Here is a 20,071-nt window from a genome sequence, read left to right on the forward strand (position 1 = left end):
GTGGGACAAACTCAGGCATCTGCCGATAAAACAAATCAGGTTTTTTTAAGGCTTTTGTCTATGCAGAGTTAATAACAATAATGCAGAAGCCAGATTGATTGGAAAGAAAGGGTGGGGGCAGGGGAAAGAGGGAGAAGAAAAGAAAAAAAAAACAAAGAGATGGGGAGAGAGAGAGAGAGAGAGAGAGAGAGAGAGAGAGAGAGAGAGAAGACTTGATAATGCCAAAAGGAAGTCAATACTGTGTCTACAGATGGAGAAGTGCACACTGCTTCCCTCTGAAAGCTTCTCACTGTCTTTGTCATTAATACTGTCAGTTAAGAACACATTTGGATGGAGTTCAGCGGCAGCTAGAACACAATCGTTCACTTGGCCTGTCTGAGGAAGTGCAATGGGGAGTAGAAGGTTGGTGGGGACCCTAGCCTAGAATATCCAGGTAGACTGGGGATGCCTTGGCCAAGTTCAGAAGGAGAGAATGGATATCTTTGATGTTGAGCCTCATGTGAGGCTCTCGCTGCCAGCACCCCAGCATCAGGTCATACACTTCCTTTGGGCACGTTCTAGGCCTCTGCAGGACTCGGCCCTGAGTGATGCATTCAATCACCTGGAAAGAGACCAAATACAAAATTAGCACAGCAAAGAAAAGGTGATGGAATAAACAGTGTAGAAAGACTTAGCATGGAACATGGTGTTTACCCAAATATATAGAGAGAACAGGGCAGGAAAGTGTAACTTAAAAAATATTTTTAAAGTTATATTCAATATTTTTTTTAAAAAGAACACGTTTTGCAGGCTGAATTTTTATGTAAGGTTAACTTTCATTCTTGGCCAGCTCACACACATGATGCCCCAAGCTATTCTATGTGATGTCACCAAACACTTGGGAAATGTAATTGACTTATTTGTAATTCTACAAAGTCTCCAACTAGAACTACATACAGAACTATAACTAACATTTTTGTGTGGGTGTGACCCAAAAAAAGTCACAAAATAGGACTTCGGAAAAGAATATGACAACTTCACTCAAATCATATTTTAAAGATAAATTCAGTTGAGGAGAGAGTAGGAGACGAGATTCTGAGAAAGAGCAAGCCTACACTAGCTATGCTACCAGCACCTAGGGAAAAGAAGTATCCCTCAGATGATGGCTTCTATAATATGATACATCATATACATATAATATATATCATATTTTAGTTAGATCATCCTTGTCATTTGTTTGCATGAAGATGTGTAAGTGCAATCAACGCCCTCTAAATTTTAGCAGCCTGAAACAAATACCTGGGTGCTTGCCCAAGGTACATCTATATATTCCAGTTTTACAAAGTTGCCACTCAGCCCAATTTTCAATAAACATCTTTTCTTTTTTTTCTTAATTTTATGACTGTTTAGGGAATGTCCTGGGCACTGGAATTATTGTATTAGATAAAGGAATGGAATGAGAGGAGGACATTTGAATAATAAATTGAAGTGCCCAACCAAGGATTTGTGCCATAAATATACACACATTTAGAACTTCCCATTACCTCAATACAGAATAATTTATATAGCAAATATCTATATATAATCATTATATGTGTGCCATAAACACATATATATGTGGTGCACATATTACCCAAAGTTAAATATAAAATCACTTATGTATCAAAGCATAACATATATATATATATATGTGTATATATATATTTAGATAGATGAGATAATTTTAGCAATATGAACACATATACATATGCAAAATGCATGCTTAGGTATATGTTGCTTTGGCATTAGCATTGAATTACTTTGAATAATATTAGTACCAGATGTTTCATTCAGGACTCCTCACAGCTCATTTTCCAGCATTTTCCCATCAATGGCAGAAAGTGCTTAACTTTTCCAAGAAGTCACCATACTACTGAAATCTAGGGAATTTCCTGTGTCCTGACAAGCCCAGTTATTTTTATTCCTTCTGGAATCTTTTTTTTTTGCATGTCTATATACATTTTGACATAATATTTGATCTAGCCCTGTGCTTTTATCAGTGTAGGTAGGTCCTAGTGAGAACACCAGACCTTGAGTTAGAAAGACTCATCTTCTTGAGTTCAAATCCAACCTCAGACACTTCCTTGCTGTGTGATCCTGGGCAAATCACTTAACCCTGCCTGCCTCAATTTCCTCATACGTAAAATGAGCCAGAAAAGGAAGTGGCAAATCACTCTGGTATCTCTGCCAAGAAAACCCCAAATGGGGTCATGAAGAGTTGGACATGACTGAAAACAACTGAAGAGCAACAACAAATGTGGCAGGGGTGGGACTGAACCCAAATCTTCCTGATGCCATATGTCTATCCACTACTCAATGCTACCTCTCATCATATCCCATCGGTTTGCAAATGATTCCATGAGGAATCCAATATGATTTGGCTTAAAGGATACTTAAAGGTAACCCAATAGATTTTAGTAGCTTCTAAGAAGAATTAAGGGCCTTTAGTCATTGACAGATAAATGCCCCAAATCTTGGTGTAAAACTAAGTACGAGGAGACCCAAATGAAATATCCGCTATTAATGAATACGTATACACTACGTCATCTACAAATCTATTTTTAAAACCCCCTTAAGGATCCATAGTTTTTGAACTAAATATTTTAAAATTTAAATGCCAGTGTCCATGAAACATGTCTACGTTAACTCGTTTTTGGATCTACGTCTACTGAAGATCAAGAATGGCGAAATCAACCTTCTGGAGAAGGAGAATGATCTGAAATCAAGAAACTCATCCCAGTGGACAGCTTTCCTGGAGATACTTGCATACCTACCTCATTATTTGAGAGCTGATACCACGGCTGTTTGCCATAGGTGAAGATCTCCCATAACACAACCCCCAGGCTCCAGACATCACTTTCTGTGGTGAATTTTCTATACATGATACTCTCTGGAGGCATCCAGCGGATGGGTAACATTGTATGGCCCCCAACCTGGTAGAAAAAAGCAACGACAACAACAAAGTGATGCCATCTGATTCTCAAGCAGATTGCCAATGGAGGGGCAAAAAGGGACCCCTACCTTTTTTCCCACCTACCCATTTTAAAGAGCTGAGGGGAGCAGTAAAAGACAGTGTAACATCATGCACAGAGAACTGAACTCCGAATCAAGAAGACACTGGGATAGAAAACCCACAGCATCTTAGATTTTTGAGGTAGAAGGGACCCACTGAGGCAAGTCACTTAACCACTTAGTGTCCCTGCCACTCCTAAAAACTGGAGTTTGCGTGAAGGTCTTGATTTGCACTGATAAAAGGAGCTTCTCATCAATAGCTCCCTACACCAATAAAATCACAGGTTCTGCCTCAGGGGAAAAAATGAGACCAACAAGCAAAATATCCACCAATCAATAAATTAACAAGCACTTATTGAGTAGTTATCATGGGACAGGCACCGGGGATACACAGATAAAAATGAAGCATTCTCTGTCTTTATAGGGCTTACTGACATTCTACCATGGGAGACAAAATGTGATCTCCTTATCACGGTGGGACCATTAGCTCCATCAATGTAAACTGAGTGCAAGCTGTGATAAAGATATCTTTTTCCCATAATATTTACAAAAGTCTAAACTCTCAGCACTAAAGAAGGGTGGACTAGGGAAGCCTGGAAAAGCTCAACCAAATGCTTACTTTCTCCTTTGAGGTACTCATTAATGAGAAATCTTTTGGGATTGTAATTAATACTCGGGCCTAGGTTATCTTTTTTTTTCAGCTACTGATCAGAATTACTACATAACCCAAACAGACTATGTACTTTCTCAAACCTTAATTGACTTTTAATGCATCATATCAGTGAGATCATTGCACCTCCATTTATTTCATTAAGGAGTTAAATGGGAGTCTAGTTATTTTAGGCTATGGGTTCTTAATTTCTTTTGTGACATGGAGCCTTTTGATAGTTTGGTGAAACCTATGGATTCCTTCCCTACATATTATTTTTAGATGCATTAAAAATGCAGGATTACTGAGGAGATGTCTTGACAGAGAGGAGCTGGACCCAGGGTATAGAATGAGGCATCTATTTTTGAATACAACAAATGAGGGAATTTGTTTTGCTTTACGATGCAAGGATATTTCTTTTATTTTTTTCTCCAATGGAGTATGAGGGGGAGGGTGGGTGGGGCAAGGTTGGATAGGAAGGAGAAAATAGATTTCTATTAATTTTTAAAATATTTGCTTAAAAAAGAGAAACAATTATCAAGATATTAAAAAAACCGCTAGTTCTGAGACCCCATGTTAAGAGTCACTGCTCTAAGTCAATTACATGGGGAAGGCAGCTTAGTGCAGTGGGAAGAAAGCAGAATTTGAGTCAGAGAACCTGGGACAAAATTTTAACTCTGCTGGTCACATAACCACTCTGGGCCTCAGTTTTCTCATCTATGAAATAGGAAGTTTGGACTAGATGGCCTCTAAGATGGTTCAAATCCTCCCTCTGGGGTTTACTACCTGTGTGACCTTGGGCCTCAGTTTTCTCATCAGAATATGAAGGGGTTAAGTAGATGGCCTCTGAGGTGCTATCCCCCTCTAGGCCTATCATCCCTTCAAGCTCTGATGTCACCATCCTATCATCCTATCATATTTATTTTGTTTGACCAAAGTCTCTCTCTCTTTCTCTCTCTCTCTCTCTCTCTCTCTCACACACACACACACACACACAGGACATGATCTATTAAGAATATCATTGCAAGGAAATTTGGAAAAAATGTTTGTAGTAAGCTTCTCTGATAAACACCTCACTTCTAAGATATATAGAGAACGGAATCAAAATTTCAAGAATAAGAGCCATTCCCCAACTAATTAATGGTTAAAAGATACAGGCAATTTTCAGAGGGAGAAATCCAAAATATCATATAAATATGAAAAATGCCCTAAATTATTAATAATTAGATGAATGCAAATTAAAACAACTCTGAAATACCACCTCATACCCATCAGATTGGCTAAGATGACAAGAAAGGAAAGTGACAAATGCTGGAGGGGCTGTAGGAAATCGAGTACACTAATGGACTGTTGGTATAGCTGAGAACTAGTCCAACCATTCTGGAAAGCAATTTAGAACTATTTCCCAGAAGTTATTAAACTGTGTACCCTTTGACCCAGTGATGCCACTACTACATCTATAACCCAGAGACTGAAGAAAGAGGAAAAAGACCCATATGTACAAAAACATTTTTAGCAACTCTTTGGGATGGCAAAGGAAAGGAAACTGAAGGCATACCCATCAGCTGGGAAGAGACTGAACAAGTTGTGGTGTACGAATGGAATGCTATTTGGTTTTAGATAAACCTTTGTATAAACTAATGCAAAGGGAAGCGAGTAGTACCAGGAGAACAATTTATACAATAATAGCAATATTTTAAAAATAATTTGAAAGACAGTAACTGTGAGCAAGATAATGACCAACCACAAATCCAAAGGACATGAACATCTCCTTCCTTCCAGATAGAGAGCTGACGGAACCAGAGTGCAGATTAAAGCACATATTCTTTTCTTTTCTTTCCCCTTCCTTCCTCCTCCTTCTTCCTTCCTTCTTCTTCCTTCCTTCCTTTCTTTCTTTCTCTCTCTCTCCTTCTCTCCCTCCCTCCCTCCTTCCTTCCTTCCTTTTTCCCCTCTCTCTCCCTTTCTTTCTTTCTTCCTTCCTTCCTTTTCATTTCCTCCCTTCCTTCTTTCCATGGTTAATATAAGAATGTTTTGTATGACTGTATATATTTGTAATAGTTTTTGTTTTCCTTACCTTCTCAATGGATGGGAAAAGGGGAGAGATAATTCTGAACTTAAAATAAAATAAAGTTGAATTTTAAAAAAATTCACTGCAACGATGTGACAGTTGAGATGTTAAATATTGTTATTAAAAATTATAATTAAACTGCCAGGCACTAAAATTCCTTCTACAACAGCCTTCTTGGCAAAGAGGAAATAATATTGTCTCCATTCTTAAAACTAGGTGAGACCCTAGCACTGAAAGCTTTTTTAAAAATTATTTGTTTATTTTTTCAAGGATTTATTATCTCTCCCTTTCCCCCACCGAATAACAAAAAAGAAAGAAAGGAAAGTCCTAGTAAATATTCATAGTCTAGCACAACAAATTCCCACATTGGCCATTTCAAAGAATGTATGTTTCATTCTTTATGCCAAGACTTTCACCTCTCTGGCAGGAGGTGGGTGATAAAGCGCTGAAAGCTTAAATTACTTTTCTGAAGTCCCCAATCAATGTCAGCGAGAAAGATTGGGATTCAAATTCAAGTCTATTTCTCTGTCCCAGGCATTCTCCAGGACTGCTCAGCCCCTAATGCTCTATAACCCCTCTGTCTCTTGTAAACGATTGTGCTTTGAACATTATACTTAGACCTATTAAAGGAAGAAATGGATTAACACACTACAAAGCACTTTAAAAATGTTCAAGCCAGTGACCATTCTCCACACAGCAGATGTCTTTGGGGGCTTCACCCCAAAGCTAACCATGTCTTTATGCCCCTCTTCAGAAGGACTTAGAACTCTCCCTTGGACCTAGGTATGATAGGGGTTTTAATTAATGCGTAGCTCCAGGAGGCTGTGACAGAGGGCCTTGAAGCTCACTTGGTTTTCCAGTTCATTACTGTTTTTTTCTGATGTAAGAACAATAGGGGAAGTTGATACGGCATAAGCACAGCCTTCCTTTCAGTCCAGTTACATGGCGAAATAGATGGAGCACTAGACCTGGAGTCAGGAAGACCTCAGTTCAAATTCAACTGCAGACACTTACTAGCTGTATGGTCCTGGGTGAGTCATTTAGCCTCTGTCTGCCTCAGTTTCTTCATTTGTAAATGAGAATACTAATAATACTAGCACCTACCCCCAAGGTCGTTATGAGGATCAAGTGAGATGATACTTGTAAAGTGCTAAATCAATGTGAGCTAAATATGGAAATATGTTTTGCATGACTCCACAGATATGTAATAGGTATCATATGGCTTGCCTTCTCAATAGGTAGGGGAGGGCCTGGAGGGAGAGAATTTGGAACTCAAAATAAGAAAATGAATGGTAAAAAGTAAAAAGTGAAAACAAAAGAAAAGTAAAAAAAATAAATGCTAGCTATTACTATGATGGTGATCCTGGTTACCATGATTAAGCACTAAACATAGAGTGTTATTGACTACCTATTGTGACTTTGTGAAAGCTGGGAATGAACTTTGGTGCCATGCCACCTGGCATCCCATGCCATCCTAAGCCCCTCACTGTCACTTAACAGAACCACTGCCAAATGCTCAGTGGGCTTTCATTACATACAAGAGTCAATATCTAAACGATCCCTCCCGGAAAGGAGCTGAGGGCTCCTTTACAAAAACTGTTGACTCTTAAATTATACTGTCTCCTTTTGATGTTCTCTGTAATCATCTTGAAGAAGACTGGTGCGTTTTCATTCACTCAGCCAATACTGATGTATGTGCCACATTGAGCTAGGAACCACGAGGGATAGGACAGGACAACTCCCTTCCCTTATAATGGAAAACATAGTCCCTGACGTTAAGGAGCTTACATTTACTTTTATTGGTTTTGGCCTGTCCCCTTCCCCTAGGTCTTATAAATAACTTAGTTAATATCCTATATGATAATTATAATATAATAAATATATTATATAATAGAAATAATCCCTCTGCTGATTATCTATAATTCATCCTTAATTCCAGAGCCTTCTCTCTCTTGATAATCTCCAATTTATTATGTAAATAGCTAGTTTCTACATAGTATTTTTGTACAATGTCCCCTCCATCAGACTTTGAACTGTTTAGGAGAAAGGACTGTCTTTTTGCCTTTGTGACCCCAGTGCTTAGCACAGTGCCTGGCACATAGTAGGTGCTTTGACCAAATCAAGACAATACAGTGGAGTGGAAAGACAACTGTTGGCTGTTGAGACCTCAGCATACTTAGACAGTCCCAGATATTCCAGCAATTATACCTGCCCGTCATCACCGTGCCATCATGCCACAACCTACTTTCTACTTCTTGCTCTAAGAACAGTAATCAAATCAACTTTACCATTGCTTTTGGAAAGGGCATGGAAATTGACAATCCTATGGCCTCAATCACCATCTCTGTGTTTTTTATCCTTCCTGGCCATCATTCACTATATCTTGTCTTCCCATATTAGTATTTAAACTCAAAGAGAACAGGAGGGACAGTCTCTCTCTCTCTCTCTCTCTCTCTCTCTCTCTCTCTCTCTCTGTCTCTCTCTCTCTCTATCTCTCTCTCTCTCTTTCTCTCTCTCCCCCCCTCCCCTCCCCCTTCTCATTTTCTCATCTCCATTTCTTAGCCCAGTGACTAAGAAATTAACAGTAAATGCTTCATTCATCCACTGGATTTGGACCAAAAGACACTGAATTCAAATCCCAGCTCTGCCACTGATTCCCTGTATGACTTTGAGTAAGTTACTTCCTCTCACTAGGACTCAGTTTCCTCATCTGTGATATGAGGGCGTTGAACTAGATGACCTCTAAGGACCCTGCCAACTCTATATCTATGCTTCTGTGATTCCATAATCTTAAGATGGTTCAAACAACAAGATGTTCCTCATTCTGATGTTCCCCTCCCTTCTCCCCACCTCCCTACACTATTTCTGACTAGTCAATATGTGCTCTGATTGGTCAAGATAGATTCTAGAAACGCTGTATCCCCAAAGATGCATAAGACCCAGTTATTCACCAAGTTAAGAAGCTAAGTCAAGATTAGCACAAATAATGAATTCCCCTTAAGTTGTAGCATTATTTGAATTCACACTGCATATTTCCATTGGAAATATACTAGAACCAATTACCATATTTTACATAATTAGAACTTCAAATAGTGTGAATTTGAATACATGAGATCACTTCTTTATATGTCAGGTCTTTGTGATGAGGGGAAGATATTCTAGAAAAAAAAACATGAAAAAAAATCGGTGGCCATTCTTTCCTATATATACCACCTGAGAGTTTGGAGTCCTGTAGATACACTAGGAACCATTTAAAGCAATAATCCTTTAAGTAGAGCTAATTTTAAAATGAGACAGGTTAGACAAGTACATATTTGGGTTGGGCTGGGACTGTCTGGACCAGAAGTTATCCTTCTAGTCCTAATATTTTATGAAAACATAGTAATTACTTCCTTTCTGGGAACTGAGAGACCATAATGGAAACACATGAACAATGCATATCACTATTGGGTTGGGGTTAGGGCAGGGGAGAGAGAAAAGTGGTAATCTAATGGAATATCATACTTATTTGGACATGTGACTCTACTTCCTATTCTAAACTCTCTTACTTCACTTGCTCAGTGTGTAAATTAATGAGAAAAGACAATGGATACGCCTCTCTCACTGCTTTTGTCCAGGATCCCAATTCAAATAACCCTTTTAGTTGGAGCAGTCAGTTATAGAAACTCTATGTGTTGCAACTGTCCATGATCCAGACGCAAAATAGAAAGCTCCTAGTATCTTGAAATTTTTTTTAAAGATTTAAATTTTGATTTATACATGTTTTCCCATCTGATCATTTATTTTATGCTTGAAATCTCATTGGGACAGATTTTTCACTTTAATTCTTTCAAGAATCCCTTCTGGGATTTCACACATGCTGTTATAAATAATACTTGCCTTGTTCTGATGTCAAAACGGAGAGTGGTAGGAGAATCTAATAAAAGTTCAGTCAGGGGTCACATTTTTTCCTAAACCTGCTTGGAATATTTGTTTCCCTGAGCCTTTCCTCTGTGCCTTTGCGGTATGTTACAAGAAGGAACCAAAAGAAGAAAATATGGCCACCGAGGCTACAGATGACACTTCCCTTTTAATCGCAGCCATGCCATTGTTTTGGACCTCACAACGCTACTCGGCATATGTGCTCTACAACATAATGGGGCATTTGTTGGTCACCGGGCCATTTGCCAGTTTTGCTTCTTGTCCTTCCACCCATGTTAGATATTCTATGAGGTCCTGAGGGCCTCACAATCAAGACTGGGAGTTTGAACTTTGGTGTTTTTCTTCAGGATATGTCCAGTCCCAGATAATGCTCTCATCAAGTCTTCAAAATCTGAGGGCCCTCAGAGATACTCCTCAACCACTGTGGTCCAAGGTGCCAGGCACAGCCTAGGCATTCAATAGATACAGATTGAGATGTCCTGGCAAAAAAGATTGTGTCCAGGTAAAATTCTGGAATTATAATTTCCTGATCTTTTAGCAGTACCTGGCACACAGCAGTCTCTGGATAAATGTTTAATGACTGATAGATTGATCTGGGCACTCAAAGCCCTACACACCTCTGATTGCCATCAACCTCTGCAACCTTCTGTGATATTGTGAGCCCCCTCCCCCCATGTATTCTCCATTCCAGTCAGACTTAACTACTGTCCATCCTTGCCTAGCCCTCTTCCATTTCTGTTTCGTTGTCTTATACCAGGTCTGATTACCCTGGTATCTGTGAAATGGCTTTTTAAAAAAAAAAACATTTCAATATAATTGGTTACTTTTATAATCCTATATGTTTTATCTTATCTATTTAAAAACATTATTTTGAGAAGGCATCCATCGGCATCCAAAAGGGTCCATGACCTCTGTTTTAATAACTCCAATGAGGGACAACCCATCACTTCCCAGGGAAACCCATTCTACCCTGGGGCAGTACTAATTGTTATGAAGTTATCCCATACATTAAACTAGAATTTTCTTTCTTGTACCTTTCACTCATTGCTTCTAGTTCTGTTTCCTGAGGCCAAGCAGAATATTCCCTCTTTGGAACCATGATAGCTCTTTAACAATTTTAACAATTTAACTTTCTCTGCCCAAGCTTAAGCACACTCACTTTTTTCAACCCTTCTTTTGACACATACTGGCTAGGTGAATGTGGGCAAGTCCCTCAACCTCTCAACGATTCAGCTAAGATTATAGATTTCAGATGAGTTGCTGGTCTATGTTGATGGAAGGAGTTTCCAGACTTGGAGCTCTTTAACATCCCTCCCTCCCCATTCTAAATCCCCCCCTGCAATAAACCAAAGCTTAAGGTGTTAATTTTTATTCCTTAGCCAGAGTTTTTATTTCTAAACCTACAGTCATCATTTCATCTTCCCCTCGCTCATTTTCAAATGCCCTTAATGCTGGACATTTTCCATCTCCCATCTAATCTCTATTTATTACTTTCCTTCTTTGCTCCGAGCCCCCTCTCAAATTGCACCTTTTAACAGCACCTCGAGATGCCAGATGATGCATTGAGCACCAGTGCAGGGGAAAGGATCTTCTTTCTTTCCAAGGAGGCAGTGTCCTCTTTTTCCTCTCTAGATTTATGCCTATTTCTTCTGGGAACTGCACAGGGCAAGAGTGTTGCTTGCAGTTGAAAAGCACATGCAAGTGTTTGTCTTGGTAAATGACTCTTGATGAAGAGATCGAAGGTAAATACTGCTCACCCTGTGCCTGTTAAACCAAGCTGGCAAAGGCCAACTGTGCCTACGAGACCATTTCCAATCTGTGGTATTTACTCATTGACTGACTGATAACTTGTTTGGGAGCCAAATATTTTACTCCCTTAGAAACACATGGGCCAAAGGGCAAGCCCCATTAAGAGATGATTAGTGGTGAGAGGCTTTTGGTTGCATTAAATATTAAAGGGGCTCTTAGACCTGCTCATCACACCCTACCCAGAATTGCTTTGTTTCAGCGGTTCTTCCTGACCTGTTCTGAAAAATTCATGACAGCTGGAAACATAGAAAAACTACTAAATCTTGTTTACTTATTTATCATGTGTCACATCTGTAATATGAGGTTTTTAAAAAAATAGCAATTGACCCCACAAATACTCCCTTTGCTAGTCTGGAGCTATTGCGGTTAGATTGTGGAAGGCCTCATGACAGCACCCAGGAAGATAAATCCATAACATTCTACTACACAGAGGGATGGAGAGGCAGTATGGTGAAGTGGATAGAGAACCTGCCTTGAAGCCAAGATGGCCTTGGTCCAAGTCCTTTTTCCGACACATAACTGCTTTAAAGTTTGCAAAGTACTTTACAAATAGTGCCTCATTTTACCCTCATAACAACCCTGGGACGGATGTGTTATTATCATTCTCATTTCACCAATGAGAAAACTGAGGCAGACAGAGGAATGACCAGCCCAGAGTTACAGAGCTTACTAAGTGTCTGAAGCAATATTTGAATTCAGGCCTTTCTGACTTCAGATCTAGCCATGGTGCCAGCAGTTTGCTGCCTCTAAAGCTATAAGTGGCAGACAAGGTGCTGACCTGCATTAGTAGAAGGCATTTCTTCACCTGTGAGTTCCCTAGGCCAATGAAATCATAGGTCCAGTCCCTATCCCTATAAAGAAATTGTGGCAGTGCCCAAGGATGGCTCAGTTAACATGGGAAATTTCTCCAGGAAGTACACTGGGGTGGTAAAAGCACTGACTGGAGTCTGGGGACCTATGTTCATATCCTATCTCTGACATTTGCCACCTATGTGAGCTTAGGAAGTCACTTAAACTATCTGGGCTTGAGTTTCCTCATGTGTAAAATGACAGGGCTGGTGTAGATGAGCTCTGAGTTCCCTTTCAGCTCCAGAACAATGATCTGCTATCTTCTTCTTCCTCAAATTTGGAGGAAATGATCAAGCTGGATAGTGAAGTGCTAGGATCAGATCCATAAAGGCCAGGAAGGTTGAGTTCTTTCTGAACCAGTCACATAGAGGTTACATGGTTCTAGTGGAACCTTCTAGCTTTGCTGGTCTTAATTTATGGAAGGCAGAGACAATTTTACAGATCTTTCTTTTTCTTTTCTTTCTTTTTTGGAGGGCAATTCAAAATCATTTGTTAATACAGGTGGCTAAAAGGAGCATTGGGACAGTAAAGAGATCTGATTGTCTCTTGCCTAGAGCTCTCACTAGCTACTAGGGACAGGTGGAACCATCCTCTGCATCTGAAGCCATAATCTCAGGTACTAGCTTAGCCTCAGACAAAGAGTGATCAGTGTCGGTGACACCAACAGCTTTGACCAGTCACCACAGATTCACAACACAAAAGACAGGACTGGTCTGCCCACCAGATACTACAGGGGTGAGGTTCTTCAGGTACCTACCAGGCCCTTCACAAGCTCACTAGTTCTTTCCATTTGAAGAGACACCTCTTCACAACAGCTTTCTAAGGGACATTGCCTGCTGCAAGTACCACCAACGGTCCAACTTAATTTAAAACTGAGCTGGAAATCTTTCTTCCCAAATGTATTCCTTCACGTTGATTTCACCATTTCTATCAGTAGCATCACCGGTATCTGAAACCATGGGTTTTATCTTTGACTCTCCCTACTTCCTCATAGCTTATCTCCAATCAGTTGCCAAGTTCTGGTTATTCTAATGCCAAAATATGTCTTCCCCTGACCTGTCCTCATTTCCACAGCCACTGCCTTGGCTAAGGCATTCATTAAAACTCACCCTAACAACTGAAGTAATCTCTGTATTGGTCACCCTGCCTCTCCATCTCCCTCTACCCCCCTTGTAATTTATTCTTCATCCTGATACTGGCCTATTCTTCATTCCTTATGCATTGTTCTGATCATGTAACTCCTACTTAAAACCCTCTAGTGTTTCTCTATTATCAACCAGGTAAAATGCTAACTCCTGAACTTGTCAATTACTGGCTATTCTCTGTTGCCTTCACATGCTCTGCCTGCCTGCCGTCCACTCCATCCCTACTATTCTCTGAAGTTCAATTTGAATGTCATCTATTCCACGAAGTCATGCTTGATCCTCCCCAGTCGGCAATGGCCTTTTTTTCATTAGATATCACTTAGCATTTTGCTTATCTCTGTCTTATTGCATAGTATTTGTACTATAATTGTTTAATTCAACAAAAATTTACTAAGTGCTTACTTGTACAGGGCATTGTGCTAGCACTGAAGATACAAAGACAAACAAGACCTTTATCAAGGTCCCACAAGGAGATAGTCAGAACTAAAACCCAAGTCTTTTGATGACTGGTTTAGTGCTATTTTTTCATTTTACCAAAAATCTGACATGGAGTAGGGTCTAGAGAGGGGGAACAACCATTCTATCCAGTATCCTTTCCTTCTTTCCTCCCTCTGGAGACCAGTCGAGTTCCAAATTTATCCATCGAACATTTGTGGTCTGCATCTAGATTGGTATGCTGCTTTGGCCAAATAGTGCCTTACTTGTTTATAGATAATATCCCTGACCCCAAATTAGACTATAAGCTCTATGAAGACAAAGACAGTAGTTTGTCTAAACTTTATATCTTTATCAGCATCTGCATACCATTAGCCAGGTGGGGCAGTGGATAGAGTGCAATTGGGAAGACCTGAGTTTGAATTTTGCTTGCTGCTGCTACTGCTACTACTAGTACTGCTGCTGCTGCTACTACTACCTAATAAAGATGTTTTCAACACAGTAGACATCTAATAAATATTGACTGGATTGAACCTAATAATTCTCCAAATAATTGTTGGCTACATATAACAAGGAAAGTATTGATCTGAGTATCAGGAGATCTTGATTCTCTTCCCTGTTCTGTCACTAGATGGCTGTGTGACCCCTCCTGCTTCATATCACTTTATTTCTCTGGGCCTCAGTTTCCTCACCTGTAATATGAAGTTAGGCTAGAAAACCTCTTAGGTCCCTTCTATTTCTAAGTCTCTTGTCTATGACATGGGGAGGCAGTGTCACTAGGCAGGCAGAGTATTGAATTTGGAGTCAGGGGAACTGGATTTCAGTATTGGTTCTGTCGTTCTCTATCTATGGGACCACAGGTAAATAGCATCTCTGTACCTCAGTTTTCTCATCTATAGAATGAGGAGATTGAACTTAATCACCTCTAAGATCTCTCTCTAATCTAAAGCAATGATCTGAAAGTCTATGACCCCATGTTTTCTAATGTTGCTTCTAACTCTACGATTTCTTAAATTTATGAGAAATTCACTCCAACCTCTCCCCCTCCTCCCCATCCCCTTAGATTTTTTAACAGCAGCCTGCTGATTTGGACCCAAGGTAAAATCTCATATGTATGTATAAGTATGAGAGATCATTTAGAATCTTCCTTATAAAGGCATCAAAGACATGTTTATCTAATCTGCAACTAGTCTATGGCCAATACGATGTAAGATAGAATAAGGTCTTAAAAAAACCTCAACCTTGACAATTAGAACATAGGGTCAAATTTAATAAAATGAAATTTATTAGGAACAAATGTGAAAGTCCCACATCTGAATTTTAAAAAATCAACTTCAGAAGTATAAGAGCAGGGAGGTAAGACAGGATGGAAGTTCATCTGGAAAAAATCTGGGGATTTCAGTAGACTACAATCTCAACATGAGTCAACAGTATGATATAGCAGTCATAAAAAAGCTAATGCACTCAGATTGAATTACGAGAGGCATGATAATCAGGAGAGGGGAAGTATTAGTTTTGCCATGTTCATATCATATTTTTTAATTTATTTTTTTATTTTTAGTGTACAACACTCAGTTCCACAAGTTTTTGAGTTCCGAATTTTCTCCCCTTCCCCACCCCATGGCATGTAATCTGATATAGGTTCTACATATGCCTTCACATTAAACTTATTTACACAACAGTCAAATTGTGGAGAAGAATGAACCATGACAAATAAGAAACAAAACCCAAAAAGAAGAAAAAAAGAGAGAGTAAATAGTTCGCCTCAATCTGAATTCAGACTCCGTAATTCTTTCTCTGGATGTATGTAGGTTTTTCCATCATGAGTCTTTTGGAGCTTTCTTTGAACCTTGTATTGCTGAGAAGAGCCGAGTCTATAAAAGTTAGTCATCAGAGATGCCATGTATCTGTAATCGTGTATAACATTCTCCTGGTTCTGCTCCCCTCACTCAGCATCAGACCATGTAAGTCTTTCCAGGTTATTAGTTTGTACCATATTTGAAGCATCTGTTTTTTGCCAATGTCATTTTCCTCATGGCTTAGCATAGTGCTTGGCTCATAGTAGGTGCTTAAGCAATGCTAGTCGACTGACTGACTGCTGGGTTCAATTCTGAGCACTACATTTTAGGAAGAATGTTGGTCAGGTGTAGAATGTCTAGAGGAGGGTAACCAGGATGGCCAAGGGCTCTGAGTTGATGCCATGTAAGAACCGGTTGAAGGAATTGTTGATGCTTAGACTGGAAGAAAGACTGTGGGTGGGGGAAATTAGAATAGTTGGCCATGAGGACAAGACTTCTTCTGTTTGGCCCTATAGGTCAGAACTAGGACCCATGGGTAGATGTTGTAAAGAGGGAACTTTAGGAAAACCTTCCTAACTATTAGATTTACTCATTTGTTTTATTGTTTTTATCTACTTATCTTATATTTATAAGTGAAATGGGTTGAACTGGGACACGGTGAGTTCTCCCTCATTTATGATTGTCAAGCAGAGGTCTGAATCATGACCATTTGTAGGCTGTTTGGAGATGGAAGTTACTTTGGAGCTATGCATTGAATTAGAAGCCTATTGAGGTCCCTCCCAAATCTGAGATTCTGTGATTCCACAGTTGTATCCTGGAGCCGCAGGTCACTCTGCCACGCCTTGTAGTCACTTGGTGGATGGCAAGGCTTCCCATCACTGAGTGTGGTTCTAGTTTCTACCATAGTTTTGTTACTCTCAAGAGAGCAATGGCTTTGGTAAACCTGCTCCCGTTCTGCAATTCAAATATACCATGGAAAAAGTCTCTTCTAATTATAGTTCTACTCTCTCTCTCTCTCTCTCTCTCTCTCTCTCTCTCTCTCTCTCTCTCTCTCTAATGGAGATGATAATGGCAACAAAGTGACCATATCTTAGATCTTTATATTCTTGTTCTTAAGACAAGGCTCCTTAGCATCCACCTACTATGAAGAATGCTTTGTTTCCTCTCCAACTTCAATATCTACTATAGCAATAATACCATGAATCTAAAGTTTTCTATATTTTTCAAAGTATTTTGAAATCGATTCTCTATCATAAATATTTTCTGATAAGGGAGACAGGACAGCTATCGCAACAACCATTTTACAGAAAGATAAACTAAGTCCAAGAAAAATGATGAGACTTTATCAAGGTTCCACAAGGGTATAGTCAGAACTACAACTCGAATCTTTTAATGACTGGTTTAGTGCTTTTTTAAAAAAAAATTTAACCATAAATCTGACACAGAGTAAGATTTAGAGAAGGGAAACAGCCATTCTATCCAGTATTCTTCTTTTGTCCCTCTGGAGACCAGTCGAGTTCCAAATCTACCCACGGAACCCTTGTGGTCTACGACTAGATTAGTGGGCTGCTTTGTCCAATATTTCTCTAAAAGGGATTACAACATCTGGTTCTGTGCCACAATGCCCCCACCTTCCACCTTCCCAAGGCATGACCTAAATGTTACTTTTTTTTTTCATCTTTTTTTGTACCTCTTATATTGGGCATTTTTTAGGTCCCCAGGACCATTATGAACCAAAATCATGACTTATGACCCAACTTCTAAAGAAATGTCTGGGGCTGCTAACATCATATCCAGTATTTAAGTCTTCCTGTTAGTAGCTGTGGGGAAGCTCAGAGGCTCTGGTGCTCTCAAGGGACCACAGAATGGGAGGAGTGGGGAAGGGAGAATAACTTACTGGCATAGAATTCTTGAATGACCCCGCATGTCAGCTTGTGTTAGCCTTCTCAGGTTTCTCATCCTAGCTATAATGTAGTGTAATGTGGTTATTTATGGTGTTCTATTTCAGGAGGTGATGATCTTTGACCTCTGACATGACCATTTTTCACCTTATTTTGCATTTGGTTCTAGTCAGAGACAAAGGATCTCTCTATGAAATACAAAACTCTAACTGCACATATTTAAAAATCACATTTGTTTCCCCAAACTGAGAATTCTGTCTTCTAAGAACAAAACAGAATCAGACATTTAAGGACCTACCCAACCCTTTCTTCCCCTCAGCCCTCAAGTAACTCTTAACCACATTAATGGGCAGTATCCTGAATGGATCAATGGGAAGATGGAGTCTTCAGAAGGTATACAATATACTGCCTGAGGTGTAAGCGCTGTGCTGTACCCATCACTTAGCGATGTTACATTGTAAATTTGGAGGCTATACATTTCATCGAGCTGCCCCCTTTTAGTGCCCGCTGTTGCTAAGGTTATTGCAGACAGCCACATAATGAGGTTTTTACACAGGAAACCCAGCGCATGGTCCTTCTATCACTGTAGTCCTTATGACTGAAACTTTGTATCATTTCATGGTTAAAAGCCATAGTATAGCCACAATGCTAGGAAAAAGAAAGGTTCAAAGAATGGCCAATAAAGACTCCATTGAATTGTTTCAATGGGGCCGAATTCCTGGTGATCATATTCTAGTCTGGCTCACCTAAATAGCAAAACTTCAATGGGCAATTGTCCTTTTGGAGAAGGATGCTACCGTTTGGTTTGGGAAGATAAAGAAAAGAACATTGCTCTGACATAGAAGAGAAAATCTCTACTGTGGAATAGTAGAGCTCTCTCCACTTAACAGCTTTCTGGGCAGCTGTCATTACTAACACCCTGGTGTTCCTCGTGGCCAATAAAGTCAGAGATCGGGTTTCCTGTTGGGTCTCATGTATCTATATTCCATTACGAACCCCAGCTTGGTAGTTAACACTGCAGAGCCTGTTAGTATCTATATTCTGTTATTAAGCTCAGCCTGGCAGTTAATACCACAGACTGTTAAAAACTCACCAGGAACCTCTCTTCTCCAGGCTGTGGAAGGTTATTCTGCCATGGCAATGAATTCCTTTGGTCTGGGTGATTGCAAGGATAAAGGAAATGCATTGGAATACCATCTTTTTTTTCTTCTTCCAGGGAGCTCCAAATACTTTGCTGATATCATTAAGTTCCTGCTCTAAGCAGGTGAGCTTATAATTATACAGATGAAGAAACCGAGGCACAGAAGACCTACATGACTCACCTGGAGTCACCCATTGCTCTACCAGCAGAGTACACTGATTCATTCCCCCAAGTCAGTAAAAAAAAAAGTTACAGTAGCCAAAAAAACCAATTTTTTTAAAGGACTGGACCTGTGATTTTATTGATCTATAGGTCCTGTTGAAGAAAATCCCTATACCAGTGCATGTCAGCAGCTTTTCTGCCCCTTACTGTCTTAGGGAGCGCATAGTGGTTAAGTGGCTTGACCAAAGTCATTCAGCCATTCAGAGGCTGGACTTGAAGCTAGGTCTTCCTATCTACTGTACCACAACTGGCCCTTGCATAAACATAAAATCATAGAGATAAAAAACAACTGCTTTGTTGAGTATCTTGGCTAGGAAGCATATGCCACATAAATCCACTTGCCTGCTGCCCTAGTGCACCTGCAGCCATTCCAGTCCTGGTCTGAGGCCTGCAGTTGACTTGTTTCACTCACTGCAAGGCCTCCACCAGATGAGTGAGGGCAATGTAAGGTACACAGGTTTTTTTTTGAGCACCCGCCTTGCCAGCCTGCTCTCACCCTCTTCCTCCTTTCCATAGTACGGTCATTTGGCAGCCAGGCCCTTCAGATGTATTGGCCCCTGGGTAAAGGCTGCTACATGCGGATGGTGTAAGAAGCCTGAAGCATCATTGTATTGCAGTGTAAGACATGGCAAACCTAAGGCGCAGGTGCTAGAGTTGCTGGTTTCTAGCATGAATGGCTTTAGCATAGAGGCGTCTTTTCCCCTTCTAGGACTACTTCAGTTGGGCACCTTTTCCAACATTAGCTGTTTTCAGATGCCAGCCCTTTATTAGAAAATGATGGCCAACTGACCATTATCGTATATGATAAGCTTCTCTTGATGACCTTTTCCAGGCAGCAAGTGGCCCGATATTTTTAGACACTGTCTCTAACAGCCCAGCATCCTATGAACTTCTGTGGCCTGCACTTGAGGTAATCCAGTCTATTTCAGCAAAATTCTATGACAAAATTCTTACCATATTCCTTTGTCCCGAATGAACAGACTGATTCACATTAGCAGTAAGATCTTCGAAAATACAATAATAAAAGGTGAATACTTATTATAGTAGAATATTATTATTCTATATTAAAATGTCCATTTGAACAGACAGTTTGAATTTGGAC

General features: G+C 39.9%; 1 protein-coding gene across 1 annotated transcript in view; it reads right to left on the reverse strand.

Moving 5' to 3' along the window:
* Window positions 1-199: 199 nt before the first annotated feature.
* Window positions 200-20,071, reverse strand: part of LOC118832131 (BDNF/NT-3 growth factors receptor) — a 180,520-nt gene continuing 160,648 nt past the window's right edge. The window contains exons 6-7 of the mRNA XM_036739561.1: window positions 2,793-2,951; window positions 200-601 (exon numbers count right to left, since the gene is read on the reverse strand). Of these exons, the coding sequence (XP_036595456.1) occupies window positions 416-601; window positions 2,793-2,951 (345 nt within the window). The 3' untranslated portion in view covers window positions 200-415. The remainder of the gene's footprint in view (window positions 602-2,792; window positions 2,952-20,071) is intronic.

This window comes from Trichosurus vulpecula, chromosome 9 (genome assembly GCF_011100635.1).
Source record: "Trichosurus vulpecula isolate mTriVul1 chromosome 9, mTriVul1.pri, whole genome shotgun sequence".
NCBI lineage: Eukaryota > Metazoa > Chordata > Mammalia > Diprotodontia > Phalangeridae > Trichosurus > Trichosurus vulpecula.